This window comes from Schistocerca nitens, chromosome 3 (genome assembly GCF_023898315.1).
Source record: "Schistocerca nitens isolate TAMUIC-IGC-003100 chromosome 3, iqSchNite1.1, whole genome shotgun sequence".
Taxonomy (NCBI): Eukaryota; Metazoa; Arthropoda; class Insecta; order Orthoptera; family Acrididae; genus Schistocerca; species Schistocerca nitens.
This window is the reverse complement of record NC_064616.1, coordinates 218,000,760-218,020,153: the sequence shown is the minus strand read 5'-3', so window position 1 is coordinate 218,020,153 and position 19,394 is coordinate 218,000,760. Positions and strand designations below refer to the sequence as shown.

At 38.0% G+C, this 19,394-nt stretch overlaps 1 protein-coding gene across 4 annotated transcripts in view; it reads left to right on the top strand.

Annotated features, from left to right (window-relative positions):
• Positions 1-19,394, top strand: part of LOC126248171 (ubiquitin carboxyl-terminal hydrolase 15-like) — a 181,440-nt gene that overhangs the window by 95,377 nt on the left and 66,669 nt on the right. For all 4 annotated transcript variants that reach the window (XM_049948935.1, XM_049948937.1, XM_049948936.1 and 1 more), the window contains exons 9-11: positions 9,963-10,121; positions 14,078-14,260; positions 18,490-18,710. In XM_049948935.1, the coding sequence (XP_049804892.1) occupies positions 9,963-10,121; positions 14,078-14,260; positions 18,490-18,710 (563 nt within the window). The remainder of the gene's footprint in view (positions 1-9,962; positions 10,122-14,077; positions 14,261-18,489; positions 18,711-19,394) is intronic.

Sequence of the window (19,394 nt, the reverse complement as noted above, 5' to 3'; positions counted from 1 at the left end):
TCTGTTCTCTGTAGACCATTTGTAAACATCTGCTTGTGCTTCATTGGCTTTTTCCAATAGCAGGCCAGGTGTCTTGCTGGTAATCAGTATATTACTGTCATCAGCAAAAATTACTTTTTCTCCATGCTCCACACATTGTGGGAAACCATTAATATAAATTAAGAACAATATTGGATCCAGACCACTTCCTTGTGGGACTCCTGCGTTTTCTACTCTTTACACTCTGTTATTTAGGGGTGATTGGAACCATTTATTTACCACTTCCCTAATTCCCAGATACTCCAACTTGTGCAGAAGAATGTTGTGATCATCGGTATCGAATGCCTTTGATAGATCTAGGAAAATTCCAGTTACCTAACTGTCCTTGTCCAGTGATTCAAGAACAATTTTTGTAAACTGAGCTATTTCGGTTTCAGTGCTTCTGCCCGGTCTGAAGCCATGGTGTTGTTAACAGAGAAGATTGTATTTATTTACGTAACTCATATGTCTACTTTTCATAGTCTGGAATCCCTGAAGCATTACACCAACAACCTGACAACAGCTTTCGCATCCCGCAACTACCCTCCCAACCTGGTACAGAAGCAAATAACCAGAGCCACTTCCTCATCCTCTCAAACCCAGAACCTCCCACAGAAGAACCACAAAAGTGCCCCACTTGTGACAGGATACTTTCCGGGACTGGATCAGATTCTGAATGTGGCTCTCCAGCAGGGATACGACTTCCTCAAATCCTGCCCTGAAATGAGATCCATCCTTCATGAAATCCTCCCCACTCCACCAAGAGTGTCTTTCCGCCGTCCACCTAACCTTCGTAACCTCTTAGTTCATCCCTATGAAATCCCCAAACCACCTTCCCTACCCTCTGGCTCCTACCCTTGTAACCACCCCCGGTGTAAAACCTGTCCCATGCACCCTCCCACCACCACCTACTCCAGTCCTGTAACCCGGAAGGTGTACACGATCAAAGGCAGAGCCACGTGTGAAAGCACCCACGTGATCTACCAACTGACCTGCCTGCACTGTGATGCATTCTATGTGGGAATGACCAGCAACAAACTGTCCATTCGCATGAATGGACACAGGCAGACAGTGTTTGTTGGTAATGAGGATCACCCTGTGGCTAAACATGCCTTGGTGCACGGCCAGCACATCTTGGCGCAGTGTTACACCATCCGGGTTATCTGGATACTTCCCACTAACACCAACCTATCCGAACTCCGGAGATGGGAACTTGCTCTTCAATATATCCTCTCTTCCCGTTATCCACCAGGCCTCAATCTCCGCTAATTTCAAGTTGCCGCCACTCATACCTCACCTGTCATTCAACAACATCTTTGCCTCTGCACTTCTGCCTCGACTGACATCTCTGCCCAAACTCTTTGTATTTAAATATGTCTGCTTGTGTCTGTATATGTGTGGATGGATATGTGTGTGTGTGTGTGTGCGCGAGTGTATACCCGTCCTTTTTCCCCCTAAGGTAAGTCTTTCCGCTCCCGGGATTGGAATGACTCCTTACCCTCTCCCTTAAAACCCACATCCTTTCGTCTTTCCCTCTCCTTCCCTCTTTCCTGATGAGGCAACAGTTTGTTGCGAAAGCTTGAATTTTGTGTGTATGTTTGTTTGTGTGTCTATCGACGTGCCAGCGCTTTCGTTTGGTAAGTCACATCATCTTTGTTTTTAGATATATTTTTCCCACGTGGAATGTTTCCCTCTATTAATTTATATCTTTCATTAAAGTCTCCACTATTTTGGAAAATACTGGAAGTAAAGCAACTGGCCTGTAATTTTCTATTTTCAAAGTAACCATTTTTGTGAAGAGGTATGATTTTAGCTAGTTTCAGGTAGCCTGGAAGTGGCCAGTCTTAAAAGACCTGTTAACGATGTCAGTTAAAGGTGCTTTAATGCTGTCTATTCATCCCGTCCTGTTGAGAGTTTGTTTTTTAATTGTTTTTTGGTACTTCTTACTTCTCTCTCAGTAGTGGGGAGCAGAACCATCTTATTTTTTTAATGTAATTTTGCACTGGAATATCAGATCTTTTTGGAAATTTGCTCTTCAGGTCTTTTGCAATACTGGTGAAGTATGAGTTTATGAAGTTGATCACTGATTGTATTGCCTGATTTCTTGATTTTAATGTTTGAGTGTGTCCTTTTTTTATTCCAGTCTCACATTTAACCAAAGTCCAAGCAGCTTTACTTTTGTTATTTACATTTCTTATCAGTTTGTTATTAGCTGACTTCTTAGCTGCCTTGAAGTACCTTTCTGTATTTTTTTTTTTTTGTAGTTTTTGTAATAGCTTACAAAACCAGGGTCACTGCATGTATTCTTTGCAGAGCTGAGCTGTCTGAAGGTTTGGGCAGATTTTGTAATCCCACTGGTAATACATTTTGTTTTGCTCTGTGCTCCAACAGGAAGTAGGACTTCAAATTTGAGCTTAAACAATGACATGAAATGACAGAACTTTTTGTTGGTATCTGTTTGTGCATAATCATTATCCCAGGTGTTGCGACTTAACTGTACAGTAAAATTTTGCATGGCTGATTTGGAGTAGATTCTTTTGTATCCATGTAACTTGGTTGCTTTTCCCATGGGAACATTTATTTTTGCAATTTGACAAAGATGATCTGAAAGTCCCAGATTTTTTAGTACTAAGTCATAGTTTTCTGAGCAAATATCAGTGGCTACGTGATCAATAGTAGAGGCTGAGTGTGTCATTATCCTTGTTGCAATGCTGACTAGTGATGTCATTCCAAAGCTACATAAAGTGCTCAGAAAAGCATTAGTAAGATTATATATTTTTGTTGTGTTTAAGTTAAGATCTCCACATAGCAGAATGTTACTTTTAGTATTTGATGCCTGTTCTAGACTCTGTATTAGTTTTGCACAGTGTATATCAAAATCACCACTAGGAGAACAATATACACATAATATGACAAGGTTTTTGGGAACATTTTGAGATGACAGCTCTATTGCTGACACTTCGAAGTGTTTTTCTTCAACAAAAGAGACAATGTCACTTCCAACCTTGTATTGGAGTTCATTCTTAATATAAATACATAACCCTCCCCCTTTGATTGAAACTCTACACAATAAGAAGATACTAGTATATATGAGGGTATAGTTACATAGGCAATTTCACTTTCCTTGCACCAGTGCTCAATGATGTATATAACAGAGCTTTTTAGGGTTTGCAACTCGACTTCAGGCTGCTGCACTTTGTTTTTGATACACTGAATGTTTTGGTGGAACACTGTTAGACATTTAATGTTGTTCATATTGTTGTCTTTTTTTACAAAAGCACAGCTACCTATTTCAAGTGCTTCACTACAGTTGTCACTAGACACTAATGCATTGTTTTAGCTTAAGCTACTAGAAGTATCAGCTACATTACATAAAATAATTTACAGAAGACCATTAGCTGTTAAGCCAGTTTTTTCTTGTTCAGTGCGGTTTGGATGTTGGTCTATGCTACCATTTACTCTAAAAAAAAAAAACATTCCTAATACCTCTGATATTTAGAATTTTGTTTAAGTCACCTTTTTCTGCGATAATTTCTCTTATTTTGTCACATACAAGATTTTTGCCTTCGAAATTTAGGTGCAACCCTTGTTTGGTATGAAGACATCTGTTCAATTTACCTACATCAACTACTCTACATTTTCCAAATGAAGCACACAACTGTTTCATTTTGATGTTTGTTTTTCAGATCTCCTTGTTGACACACGAATTATACATTAGGTCATAACTATTAGGTAGCGTTGTAACTATTGTGTTACAAAATTTATTAATTTCTAAAAAGTTTTTAAGGCTTTCGAAGCAATTTGGCACCCCATTTCTTGTGATGTCGTTGGTAACAGCTATGCACACAACATATTCCTTTTCACCTTCCATTTTTCCCTGCAGATTAACATCGGTAACGTGTTTCATGCTTGCACCAGGTTTTACTAATCCTACTGCTTGGAAGTCTTTGTTATATTCTTGTAAAGTTCTCTCCAGGTTTCTGCTTTGGCTGTCCGTCTGAGACAGGGCATAAAATTTACTTTACTTCCTACTTTACTACCTGTCATTTCATATTACTGTGAAAATGATCAGTGGATTCCATGGCTGTATATTGAACACACATCTGAGCCACTGACAGCTTTAGTGATGACTAATGGTCATTTTTTCCATCTAACTGTGAACATCACTAACCTACACAAATTTTGTTGGATTATTTATGATGAAATTCATAAATGAATATATTGTGAAAGCACAGTTAGAATACCTAAATTCTTGAAGGGACATCTGTTATGAGATGACCCGTGTGTAAATATCACATATTATTAAGTGCAGTTGGTGATTTATGACTGATGAGTTCTCCTAGGAAAATTTACCATAAGTAATTAATAAACATTAATATGCAAATTACATTGAGATATTCGTTTGTTTCTGAAACTACCAATTATGAGAAGAGCAAAAAACTGCTCAACTTACTGCACAAGCAGTTCATTAATATGTTTCTTCCTATTCAAATTTTCATAAACATGTATAGCAAAAACCCTGGTACATTGTGACCAATTCATCGACTCATATTCATGCTACATTTATCATTGGTGGTTTTCTATTTGCTGTGCAGAACTAAATATATTTTTCTGTAATCAAGGGAAAATTGATTTGCTGAGAATCACTTAATAATAAGTGAAAAATGCTATAACAGTAAATTCAGTTGCTGTCTGTCTAAGAGGAGTAATTCTAACACTTGTTATTTGAAAAATGTACCAACTTCTTCTTCTTCTCCTCCCTTGCATTTTCCCTTTTCTCTATAGGGTCAGCATTATCATATGGCTTTTGAAAATGTTAGTGACGGTAGCTAGATGCCCTTCCTAATGCCATCACTCCCCCCTCCCACCCCCCGAATGGAAATTGTGTGTACGTATCATGTTCAAGTGTGAGAATATTTTCTTATTTTTGTATGACATGTATCTGAGGTGAGATGTGGATACCAGCCTGGTATTGACGTAGTTGGAAACTGCCTAAAAACCACTGACCGGCTTACCAGTCCTCGTTGTTAGTCTGTGAGTTGGAGTCGACCTACTGCAGGCACACTTTTCCACTAGATGGCGCTGTATGCATAATAATTTAAATGGGTTTGGCTACAAATGACAGATGAATCGAAATATGATAGCTATGGTGTGAGTAGCACATTACACCAACCATACTGTGCAATGTGCATGACCCCAAAAGTTTGGCATTTACAGTTATTGGACTGTTAGTTGAGCAATCCCATCCACTATGGCAACATTGTATCAAACCAGATGGGAAAAATTGGTTTTTAATTGTTCTGAGCCCAAAAACCATGTAAAAGCAACAGTGACATTGGTTTTTAATTGTTGTGAGACAAGATATGTTCAGTATGCTGTCCACCATTTTCTGCCACAAGTCGAAATCAAAATACAGCACGTTCCACAACAGATGAAAGTTTCTCAGGGGTCACATTCAGAATGCTTTGCGCAATTTTTGCCTTCAGTTCAGCTATGTTTGTAATTGGAATGCTGAACACAGCATTTATCAGATAGCCGCACACACAGAAGTCACATGGATTAAAATCAGGGGGTCTGGATTGCCAGGCTGTAGGGAAAAGACAGTTCATAATTCCAGCATTTCCAAAATGCCTCTGTAACACTGGCTGTGCTGTGTGCAGAGGAGTGACAATTGCATAAAAATGGCCCTACTCATACATTCCTGCTGTTGAAGGGTTGGAATCATGGTGGGAAAAAGACTCTCGTAGCTTAAATTCATATTCTTGAGAGAAAAAAACCCTTGTTTCACTAAGCGCCTAGCATCCAGCGCACATTGCTCTATCGATTATTCATATGATTCTGAAATGCATTCCTGTTGGTTTTTGAACATTTTTGAACACAGTCTGAATTGATTTCTGAATAAATCGTAAGTTGATTTTTGAATGTGTGCATAGTGTACATGATGTGTCTGCCAGGGGAATCCCCATTGCATCTAGAAATAAACTTTCCTGCAGACAAAAGGGGACGGGGTTATACGAGCTGAGTGGAATAAATCCGAATAGGTGAACGCCAGTCACTGTTTATGTGGTTGACTGGGTTTGAGAATGGCCAGCATTGTAATAATTACTAGTGAAATCCATAGATTCAGACTACCGGAGTGGAAATAAACGACTAACAGGAATAATGGGTAAAAAAGATTGCATATTATCTTTTCGGTGCATCCAAGAAAATGAAATTTTGACAGGAAATTTTTGGCCAGACCACTACACTAGTAAGGGCCAGTTGTACAGCCCCCGGCTAGCAGCAGCTAGGTTCTATTCTGGGAGTAGCGCAGAAAACGCATTATACGAACATGTAGTAATGCCTAACCGGAGAATTAACTTGGGATAACTAAACTGGTGATTGTGGCAGGGTTAGTGAAGTTAGGCGGAGAATAAGTTTTGACACTGGCAGGAATAGTTGCAGAATTAATGATCACATTGTTTGTTAGAATGAGGAAGGAGAAGAAACAGGGACGTCACACAAAGTATGGAAGAATATGACAATTCAACATTTATATAAAAATTTCGTACTACTACTTTTCGATCTCGTGCTTCAGAAGCTGGAGCTTATGAATGGAATGTGAAACTATTTTCTTATGTAAAACCGTTTGCTTGTAGTAAGCCTGATAGGCATTTGATATTGGTACTTCGAATTATATTCTGTCGTGTTATAAAAATGACCATTTGTGTCAAGTTTTATTTAGCAGATAGTGACAAAACAAATGTAATCAGATCGAGACATCACACCAGGCTTGGGTACCATTTGTATTAACAGCTTTCTCACTATTAGACGACATTTCGTTTTTTCACGTAGCAAAACATTTGACGAACTTTGATGAGGTAATATTCTTTTCCAGATAGGTAAGCATCCTAGCAAGATCAGAGGGAAAAAAATGCTGGGACCAAGAATTGAAGAAATATATACTGTCTTGCTTGTCTCTTGCCTTTACTGGTTTTATGTATCCTATATTTAATTTTATGTCACACAAAACATCAAGTTATTAGCTAATAGGCAATAAAGAGTGTAAATTTTCTGAAGAGTTCTTGTTCTCCCAGTTGCAAATAATCCCATCCAGTATTAATTGCAAGTTTTTTTTTAAGAGGCGCAGGATGTCAAACCTGGGAGCATGAGAGGCACCACAGGGCATTTTAATTTCCACTGTCCTGAATATAGTTTGATTGCGTTCATTACAAAATATTACACATTTGAATTCCACACAGCGAAATATAGTGACATGCGATAGAAGAATGCTGTGTGAAGAGGTGTGGCACTGCACTTGGTCTTACTTACGACCAAATAATGTGTCTTCCATTTCTTTGAACACATATGTTTTATGTATCAGACTCTTCAGAAAGATGTGTACTGCGAAGTGAACAAATTTTTGAAAAGTCGATTTTCTAAAAATTTTTCGTTGTCCTACGTTAAACGCTCGAGGGGGAGGGGGGGGGGCACTATGTAGTATTGCCCCGGTTTGAAAATATATTAGATTCGGGGCTGATGCACAGACCAGTCTGAGTTGTAGTGGGGGGGGGGGGGGAGGTAGTTAGTCTCCACATGGCCCCTGTTTATGTTTTGTGATTTTGCTGTTTCCTCTTTATTTATTACTCTCACGCCAAATGAAAAAAATACGAATTTCTGTCACTTTGAACTGTCCAGTGAATTAAAATACATTCACATAATTATGGAAGGCTAAAATATGTTATTAGTTCCAGATTTTATTTTGTTTCCACTTTTCTGACAGTCAAGCATTAATTGCCTTGCACAACCAAATTATTTTTGTTGGTTTACCGAAAAAAATTGGCTTTTATTAATCTTTTCCACGGAGGCAGTCAGTTTATTGAAACAAAGTGTTTCATGCCACACTATTGGCTAGTTTCAAGTGTTCGCTGCATTTCAAGTGCATATTTTCATCTCCTATCACATATGGCATTATGCCATAATAAAGAACCAAACATGAGATAATACAGTACTGGTACTACAAGAAAATTGACATCCAAAACTGGACATACAAATGTGCACTTTAAGCTGAATTATGTATTTCAGTATGGTTCACGAAATTCTGATGCCCTTGGAATATCCTCTAATGTCTTGTTTCTTTTATGACATAATGTAAGATCTTTAAATGTTTTACATGTACGAACATACGGGCTTCCTGCATCATCATAGCTGCATAAGCGCAGTGACACCATTATGTAGTGCCCTTTGGCTACTGCTGAAATGAAACTATTTCTAACAGGTCGCGGGAAAATATTGCGAATGGTTGTTTGAAAAGCGTTACTCCCAAAGTAAATTTTCTTTTACACAGGATGAACTGTGTGTGTGTGTGTGTGTGTGTGTGTGTGTGTGTGTGTGTGTGTGAAGAATTTCTTAAATCACAGAACGTTTGACTCCCATTTAAAAAGCAACTCTTTGAGGATGACCATTTAAAAGAATTTCAAGCCCAGAAGATCAGCCATTTATGTCATTGTTAAAAATTTTACTGGCACATTTGTGTGACTTATCTTAAAGTGAAACACATGCAAAAAAGATCAACCTTTTGTGTGAAAGCTTAGCTTCTCTTTCACCTTATTAATCTGCAAGATCTTTTCTTGTAGCGACACTACGTAAATAAATTTAAACCATTAACTTTTCCTATTTGTGTGCTCACGCTACTTAACAGTGATGTTTCTATTGGCTGACTACATCACGTGTCTTATGCTCTGAATATCTACTGTCATTGGCTGGTGAAATTATGTGACATGAACAATGACCGGCCTAGAAAAGTGCATCGCAATCTCGAATTCAATGCTTCAGAAAGTATCATGCGGTGTTTGGTGGAATTAAAATTTATACTTTTGAAATACAAAAAAAAAAAAATGGAGTGTACTTCAAACATCTTTCCAAAATGTGTGACACCCCCCCCCCCCTCTGAATATAGTTTTCTGAAGTGCCAGGAAGTTCTACGCTGGTTTATAAAACTGTAACCAATCAAAGGATTCATAAGTTTTACAGTTCCCAGGAAATGTATACTGCCACTTAACTCAGAAAGAGTGTATTATCACATGGGAGAAAGCGTATTTTTAACCGGGAATTTTTTTTTCCTTGTCCGCGTATACACCCTGTGTATTCCAGATCACAAGTTTTGCCTTCATAGCAGTGTCATATGAAGGCATGAGTATGAGTTTGAAAATGAGTCTGGCATGGTTTTCTTATGTCAAGAAGCTTCACAATAGCGTACGCTCGATTTTGCAGTGAAAGATTCATTTTGAACCTTGAATCTTTTTTGTTGTGACATAAAAGTATTGTGCACCATCATAATGTAAAAACCTGTACTGGGGAAACCAACATTTCAGCGGAAGTTCTGGGTATACCCAGAAGAAGGCATCTGTAACCGTGAGCGAAATGTTGGTTTCTCCAATATAGTTGTTTACATTATGGTGTGGTACTGCACTCTGAAATGTTTTATGTCAACTGACTCTATCTGTGGAAGCATATGCAGTCAAGTGTACTTGTTGCATCCCTGGCTAATATGAGGTTACTCCCTTTTATCCAAGTATAACGACAACTGTTTGATTGTTATCTTTGATTTTTTTTCCATTTTTTTTAGATGAATTGTTTAAAATTCTTCTATAAAACTGACAGCGTTAGAATCCAAATGTCTCGGTTGAAAACCAAGGTAAATAATGAACACTTTTGAAATATTTTCAATGCTCATGTGATGGGTGTTTGTACAAGCAGTAATGACTTCAGTTCTTCTGTTCCATGGAACTTGTTTTGATGATATGCTTTGCCGTAAATTTCAGGTCCAGTTCTAACATGAGTCGTAGTTTCAAAACCAGTAACATTTTCATACTGTAGTATATGAAGGGCCTTGGGTGCCTATTAAATTTTTACATGATATTTGTGTCTCACATACATAATTTTTCTTTTTCATTTAACTGCAGCACCAGGTAGGAAAATTTGCTCCACAATTCTCAGGATATCAACAGCATGACTCCCAAGAATTGTTAACCTTTTTATTGGATGGATTGCATGAGGACCTAAATCGAATTAGACAGAAGCCGTACATTGAGCTACGCGATGCTGAGGGACGTCCAGATAAAGTGAGTATGTTTAATTTAATATTGTTACACAGTAAATATCTACTATAATTTGGAAGTTGTTCAGATTAGTGTGGTTAATATTCCATTGTGTGTAATTATGACAGAAGTTTCTAATTATTACTTGTGGAGTGACAGGCCTATACAACAAAAGTACCACTCTGTTGAATTTACTGCTAGTATGATCTGAGGTTCAGTCCTCATTTGGTCCACATAATTTTTATTGCTTCTTTTACCACTGGGAATAATTTGTTAATATGAAAAAAGTGGCTAAGTTCCATGGTTTGGTGTCCATTTCAACTGCAGAGTCCTCTGTAACTGCTTGAGTAAGTCAGTTGAAAGGCCTGAGGACGTCAGCAGCATATCACCTTCAATAGGCCCCTGCATAGTTAACCACTGTGGCATTCAAAGCAGCCTTTGGCTTGAGAAATAATTTATATGTAGAATGATTACACTGTGAGAAGTTTATGTAAAAATGAAGAATGTTGTCACAAACTACACTGAATTTGTTAGAAATGAGGCAGAAGACTTTCTTAACTTTGAGAACACAGTACATTCAGTGGTAAGACAGGCATCATGCAGCATTATTTACTGGACAGTTTATACTACATACGTGTTTTTTGCCTGCTCGTCTAAACAAGCATTGTGTGGGCCAGCCTATAAAAAGGTACTGTGGTGAGCCTAACATACTTGTTTTTCAGAAAATGCTGCATAGTCTTATTATGCAGACATTCTGTAATGAGGATTATGTAAATATAAAACTCGTGAGTGGTTTGAAATAGAACAGTGCTGGAGCAACACATTTTCTGTATGGAGAGACATACTTAAATAGGAAGCTCTGAAGTGCAACAGTGTTATTACTCTCAACAGACATTTAAGGGAGATGGGATTCTTTGCAGTAAAGTAAGACTGTAGTCTTGCCAATCTTAATAAAAGTTGATAGAACAGTACACAGGTGATCTGCTGCTTCTTGGTGTCAAACGGGCAACCAGCTTCACACTCATGGATGGTTATGCCAATGAACACTCTGGGAGAAGCTAAAGAATAATATAAACAAAAGTTTTTTTGATGCGATAATCCGGATGATTTATTTCACTCTTAAGAAAACTAAGTACTACATATGTCTAATATAACACATTCAGAAATTTGTGCTTTCAAACTATCAAAAATATATGTACATCTACAGACAAATATGAAAAATTTCCATTTATGGGAACTTGTTCTGGCAATATGAACTATTCAGTGAAGAAACAGATTTCTTGCACAACCTTTTTTCCCAATATGCACAATACTCACACAAAAAGAAAAACTCTTTTGCCAGAGAAGATGCATTAATTACAATTCGCAGAAAATAGATTTTTGCCAGAGAAGATGCATTAAGTACAATTTGGAGAAAATAGATTATGGTGCGTTATTGGTAAAAACATTTGATCTTGCACACTATGACTTCACTTTCCAGCTGATTCTATCTGCTGTTCTTACAACAGAAAGTGTTTGTAATCTTTAATTTGGCTACAAGAATGAATACATTGTTCATGGCTTATTAGCTCATTTTGACAGACTACAGACATAATTTATATTCTGTTTTTTAGCAATTATGAGGCTGGTAGGGGTCAACAGGTCATATTGCCTCCAAGGCCTCTGAATTTAAAACAACTGGATTACTCTGTGAGGAACCACAGATAAAGAAATGGTGTGTAAGGTAGAAGTAGCAGATTGTAACAAAAGAAACACTAGGAATGTGCATTATTTAATGCTTATAAGGAAGGAATTCATTGAGGCTGGAGAGAAACTGCTCCTATGAGTGTTTACTTTTCCCCTAAAAGTTTTGTTTTTGTTTAAGGCACTTATCTGTGTATTTTTGTTCGCTATTGTCTGGAATGGTAGCTATTTTGATGGCACCACTTGTTTTATGTGTGAATTTATACATAAAATTCATTGATATTTGAAATTGTACTACAGTATAACCCGACTTTTACGTTCCTGGAATTAATGTTTTCCCGCCATTTACGACATTTTTTATCACTCCTGTCAAATTTCCTATGTCCACAATGTTAATTCACACCCAATTTTGCGTCAACATATTTATAATTTTCCCGCAGTTTATGCTTTATGAGGGGGGGGGGGGGGAAATTGATGTAAAATGATGCTGGCATGATGTTGGCTGACAAGTAGTGTTTACAAACATTATGTAGTTAAGTTTCTTGACGCCAGGGTGCTCTACTTAGTGGATTTAAACTGGTAAGTGTGTAAAAGTGGGAAGAATTCGTTCTGTATCTCCTGCCGCTACCAAACTACTCTGCATGGTGGCTGACAGGAGTAACTAGGTTTGTATGAATAAAGGTATCATGACCAATCACAACCATTTCCAAACTGTCTCTACAGCACATGCGCAGTTTTATGATTGTTGTAATCGTCCTCACATCTCTGTCTAACCATATGTAGTGTGTTTCGGCTTTTGGGCACTCGTAGCACTTGTTGACACTTTCATTCAATTTGCGTTGCTTAAATGTTTTCAGTTTAAACACAGTGCTAATTCGTATGTTCTCATGCTGAGCAGAACGTGTTTCAAGTATTTATTGTCATTGTTAATTGCAATTTTTAAGTATGAATTTTTTGTGATGTTACACAAAAACAATGTGTGTGTGTGTGTGTGGGGGGGGGGGTGTTATCTACATAACTGAGGAAGCACACTACAGGATAACCTCAAAAAGACAACTACAGTTAAAGATATGCAGAACAACACATATCAAACACCACACAAAACACTTACTTAAATATTTGCACTTGATATCAAGAAAAAATTCTCGAAACACACTGTGCTAAGCATAAAAAATATGTAACTGATGCAGTGTTTCATTATTTAAATAATGGATGACAGCTGCAGGCATTCCAATAACGTCAATAATGGCATATGAAATTGAGTCAAACGTTTCTGCTTCCCAGTTATCAGTTCCCATAATATCAGAAGTTTTTATTAGATAATAAACCATTATTAGATAATAAACAAGTCTGTGATATGAGTATTTTGATGCCTATTATGTGCACATACATAAAATGCAAGGGGTTATACTAGACATAGCTTTTACAGCTAAAAATGTTATTTCCCACATTTAACATTTTCACGCATTTTACACCATTTTTTATAAAGTCCCTTGAAAAGTGTATCAGTGGCGTTTCACTGTACAAAAAGATGGTTATTGCATGCAAACAATATGATAATTTCACCTGTACTGTTCCCTTATATGTTGTAGTATTACCCTGTATATGATTTTCACTGTTAGTTTGGTTTTCTTGTTATGATAATTCATAGATACAAACAGCAGTCTTTTTAATTGTGCTAATTTGAATCTACTGTGTGATTTACTGCCACGATTTCGTTATGGGATACAGCATATTCCTGTTGTAAAATGTTTTATGAAGTTTAGCCATCACATCTTTAGAGTTATAGTTCTGAGATAACAAATTTTCCAGTGAAAAAATACTGATACGTGTAAAGAAAGCTTGAAGTGTGGGAGAAATATATAAGCTAAAGTATATAAGTATTTTGGTCTCCTAGTAATTTACTGAGACTTTCATTAGACTGATTGAGCAGTTTGTTCTGATGTAAAGTATTAACTATACAGTAATATTTTAACATAATTTTATAATAATAAACAGTTATGCAATAATGTTTTCTGTTTACATATTGTTGTATATCTGATGTCTTTCCAGAACATTTATTGTCATCAAATTATGTTGCTTGAGATTTTAATTTTGCGGAAGTAATTAGAAGAAATAGATTATGTTGAATTATGTAGGACTAAACTAAGTATGTGTTATCTGAATTTGGAATCTTTGTATTAGAGCAATCATTGACCAGAAAAAAGTGCTGTAGTGTGAGGATAGTACACATTTTTTTATGTACTCGTTAAGTGTCACCATAGTTTATAAGCACCACCCTCTCTGTGTTTTCACAGGAAGTTGCAGAAGAGTCGTGGAAAAATTATCGTAGACGAAATGATTCCATTATTGTTGATGTGTTCCACGGGCTGTTAAAATCTACTGTTGTCTGCCCAGAATGTGCGAAGGTTTCAATAACATTCGATCCATTTTGCTATTTGTCTCTGCCTCTACCTATCAGAAGAGAACGGGTAATTGAGGTAAGTCATATAGTATAAAAGAATTTGGTCCTGTTTGAAAATTATGCATACTACTGTGGAAAATTAGGAATTGTTTTAGCACACAAAACTGGGACTATTACATGACAATGTGGAAAAACAGCACTCAGTCACTTATTTAAAAATAATTTAAATTCGCATCTATTTTTGTTGAAATTCCCATCTATTTTTTTGTTAGTAAATGATTAGACACACAAATTTGTAAGGTTGTAATGCTACATGAGTGAAGACAAACCGAACTTTAGTTCTCTGAAACTGACTGTTAAAAAGTGTTTCATTGGGAACGTTTTGACTAGAACGTTCACTTTTGCAAGAACCTCAACACCTTTTTCTCCCAAAATATTCTTAGTTTTCTTCGTTTGGCTGGATTTACACTTTCAAAAATAATTTGTCCTGTTGAAAAGGAGCAGCATTTTCGTGTGGGTGAACTGAATGCATTTCTGATTTAAAATGTTTCTGGACATTGTTTGTCTTTTCACACCCCGTTTGATGATTACAGAATCTGCAGATTATTAATTTCGACCTTTCGGTGGCAGCCCATGTTTGACAGTGCTACAGATAGAACTGACAAGACACTTAGAGTAGAAGTAGAATTGAATATGTGGTAACTCTATTTTAACGTTAGGAGAAGAATATCGGCACACAGTCAAAGAAGTTACAGATTTTGTTACCCAGTCCCTATAGCACAGAGTGCGGGCACTGTAGGCTATCGTGGCTGTTGGCCGTGAGTGTAAATGCACTAGAATTTGGCTGCCGCAGGGGAGAGGAAAGGCACGAGGGAACAAGCTCCACCTCCATTTCTCAGGGCAGTGCCCTACAGCAGAACTGACACATTGAGTCACAGAGATCGCTGATTGCTTCTGGTGTTGTAAGCATCATAATCAAAATCCTTGATGCACCAGGATTAACTGCTTCACTTATTTCAAAATAAGAAAAGAAAATGATCAATGCACAACATAAAGCATTCGGGGGTGGCTGCTGCACACTGACTTGTTTAGGTTAGTAGGGTATTCCTAATGATGTAGTCCTGGCCCGGCCTCTAACGATATTCAATGCAACCATAATTTGAAAGATCTTCCAACTAATCTGCCATGTTAAAAGTTTCTGCATTGTACCATCTCTTGAGCTTTAGCTACCAAACACACACACACACACACACACACACACACACACACACACCCTCCTTTGTTATAAAATGCCAGGTTCCACGGCTGAGTACTGTGTTGCATTATGCAGCATGTATTTTAACTACACCATTCAACTGCCCACAGTCAGCATGGCACCAGATCACTGAGCACTTTGATCCGTCATTTCATTTGTACACTTTTTATTTTGCAAACAGGTTCTTACACACATTCCAAATTGAGCTTTGCCAGTACAATACCAGTAATTGAAAATGGGTTACATTTTTTATATTTATATGCAGAAAATAAAGCTATTTCAGCCTGTATCTGATAAAATAGTTCACCTGGATAGAAGTCGCTATAAAATAGTGTCCATTAAGTAATTTTGTATTTTGAGGCAGAATTTGCTTCTATTTCACATTTATTGTAAGATGTGAATTTTTCTGGTCAATCATCCATTGTTTAAGCAGGAGTGCCACTGTGGTTGGAATACAAATAATAAGAGGTCGCACACACACACACACACACACACACACACACACACACACACACATATAGTGTTGTGGCACTGCAGGCTGATTGGTTTGAGTTTTGTGTCAGGTGAAATGGGTGAGATGAGCAAGAACGCAGTGAGGGGAAGGTAGGGGTGGAGGGTTGGGAAGCTGATGGCTGGGAGGGAGATGCAGCAAGGGAATGAGATTGAAATGTGTTACTAGTGAGACCACTCTGGTACAAGAAGAGAAAGCTGCTTGATGAATTGAAGAAGTGGGATAGAAAGAGAGCTGGAATAGAGCAAAGGAAGAGGCAGACCCATGTGAGTTTAGAATAATGGTTTAAAGTGGGAGATATGGGGACAGGGGTTCAGATGGCTTTGGAATATGGGTAGTGGATAATGAGGCCAGGTCGACTGTGGTGTGGAGGAGTTTGTTCTAAGGACAATTCCCATCTCCGTTATTCTGGAAAGCCAATATTGTTTGGAAGGGTCCAGCCAGCAAGGGTTGTGAAGCAGCCAACGAAGTGGAGCTTGTGCTTGTCAGTATTTTCTTCCACTGGGTTGTCAACTTCACTCTTTACCTCAATTTGATAGTGCCTATTCATGTGGGTGGGCAGCTGGTTGGTGGCCTGCTCACGTTGAAGACTGCAGAAGTCTTAGCAGATTCGCTGTATTACACGACTGGTTTCATAGATGCCTATGGCTCTAATAGGATAGGCTGTGCTTGTGTTAGTAGTGGAGTGCGATGCCCAGTGTAGAGGAAGAAGACAGTTCTTGTACTTGGATCTTTCACAGCGGTACAACCCATGTGGCAAGGTTTTGGGAGGAGATATGCTGCAGGGTCGCACCAAGAAATTTTGTAGATTGGGTGGACAGTGGAATATCAATTTTGAAGAGGTGTGAAGTATTGGGAGAAGTTTATTCCCAAATGTCAGGGTGCAATGCAATATTGTTGAGGCGCTGGTGGGGGGAGTGGGGTGATAATGAGTAAAATTGAGAGGGGGGGGGGGTGCTCCATTTCTATGCACCTAGTTCATGGTTGTGGCTGGGGTATTAGAAGCATGTGTGTGGACGGCATGGCAGATCTATTTGTGGCCCAGGTTTGGAAGGTAATTTCTGTCAATGAAGTCCTTAGTAAGACCTCTTTCATACTAAGTAAGAGGATCGATTGTCAGTGCAGATGCATCGCCTGTTGTCAGCTAAACTGAATTGGCTTCACTTTCATTTGCTGAGAGGTTTGCATTCGACCTAAAAACAAAGGTGAGGACAAGTTGAACCTAAGAAAATTCTGATAGATAACCAGGGAATGGTTGAGTGGGCATTAGAGAGGGTCACAATTGGGCGGAGGTGTAAACCTGTCCTGTGCAGCCACCTAGCACATCCTATTCCAGTTCAATCACAGGGATATTCTGCTGTATCAGATGTAAGGCCATATATAAAAGCGATTGTGACATAACACCAACTCTGCTATAACTTCTGCATAGTGTGGATATGACCACCAATCAGATATTAACAGAAATGAATTATCACTGCCAAACTATGGCCAACAGCAAAATTTATTATCCAGGGATAGAACATACTGAGTGAAAAAGGCTCAACTTCAGTGACTGATTCAGCACTCAATTCATCCAGGTTTCCCCCTCCCCAATGCGTCACTGAATAATGTAAATGGGAGCTGCATACTTCTATCCCACAAGCCTCTTTGCCTCAGATTTCAGTAGCCTAGGTGCCATCTCACACCCACCATCACCTCTGTCTACATGCCTCTCCAACTTCAATCCATTATGCCACACTCAAACTTTTTTCTTTCCTGTCTGCGGCCACGTTCTTCCTCCTTATTGCAGCTGTTGAATCATGATCATGTGATAACTTAACCAAGTATGTAACTGAATAAATTATTACAGACTGCATAATATGGAACTTCTTTGAGATGCTGAGCATGGCAGAAATAAGTTTTTGCAAAATGAATACTGAAAACTTTTGAATAATTGTTAGTCGATAAAATCACAGGTATAGATAGTTAGGAAATGTCATCTAGAAATTTGTACTTTGTATAAACCTTATGAAGGATGGGGTTGGGTTGTTGTGGGGGAGGAGACCAGACAGCGAGGTAGGTCTTCAGTCTCATCAGATTAGGGAAGGTTGAGGAAGGAAGTTGGCCGTGCCCTTTCAAAGGAACCATCCCGGCCTTTGCCTGGAGCGATTTAGGGAAATCACGGAAAACCTAAATCAGGATGGCCAGACGTCGGATTGAACCGTTGTCCCCCCGAATGTGAGTCCAGTGTGCTAAAAAACTTATGAAATATGCATATACTTTATCCACGTGCTGTTTCCTTTTTAAAATTTATTTTAGAAATACAAAGTCACACTCAACTGCTTTTATTTTCAGTAATATTTTATTCTTCAATAATTGCACTTAAGTGGTAGTTTTAAGAGTGCACATATTAATTTATTGGTATAAAGCATGTGTACTTGTCCTTCCAGGACATAATATAAAATAAGTAAATGAAGTGGCTATTTAATTTGCAACCTGTGTAGGGATGTAAATTGCTCTAATAAAAATTAAAATTCTAACATGATTGTATTTTTTCTAGGTTACATTTGTGCCACATGATACTACAAACAAGATATGTAAATACCGATTAAACATGATACGGAAGGGTACTATACAAACATTGTTAACTGCATTCAGTAGTATGACTAGAATTAAAACAGAACACTTAATTGTGGCTGAAATTCAGAGCCACCATTTCCATAAGTTTTACACTGTCAATGATCCTTTGGATAGCATTGATGAAAAGGATGAAATATTTATGTAAGTATTTTGCTGTTTTCACTGTCTGCCATATGTATTTGAATCTAGGCGAGCATTGTGGTGATATTTTTAAGATTTACTTTTACAGCTTTGTACACTCTGTACATTCTTATGCTTATAATTTCATATATAGTTTTGTTGTAAGATCAAGTACTGTGGTAAACTGAGCTAGGGGAACCATGCCCATCTGTTATCTACAATACTGTTTGTGAAACAGGAAACACCCATGCAAAAAGGGCTAAATTCATGCAAACTTGAAGGATGTGCAAAGCAGTATGTTAACAATAAATGATTAAGGTTACAAAGGGATGATATACATGTGGGCCCAAATGATCAGTGTAGGGAACACAGATTTATTACATTTTGACTCGTACAGGGAGTGTTGCCACTAGAGTTTGTATTGTAGTGTATTGTATTGAATTGTGTGTGTGTGTGTGTGTGTGTGTGTGTGTGTGTGTGTGTGTGTGTGTTGTTGAGGTTTGTATGAGACAATGAGGGGGATATGGCTGTACAATGTGCCAACGGATGATGACTGCCACATTGTCCTCCATGATCTCAGTGATTTGTAAAATTTCTTTAATGAAATGAAATGTCGTGTGGCTAGGGCCTCCCATCGGGTAGACCGTTCGCCTGGTGCAGGTCTTTCGATTTGACGCCACTTCGGCGACCTGCGCGTCGATGGGG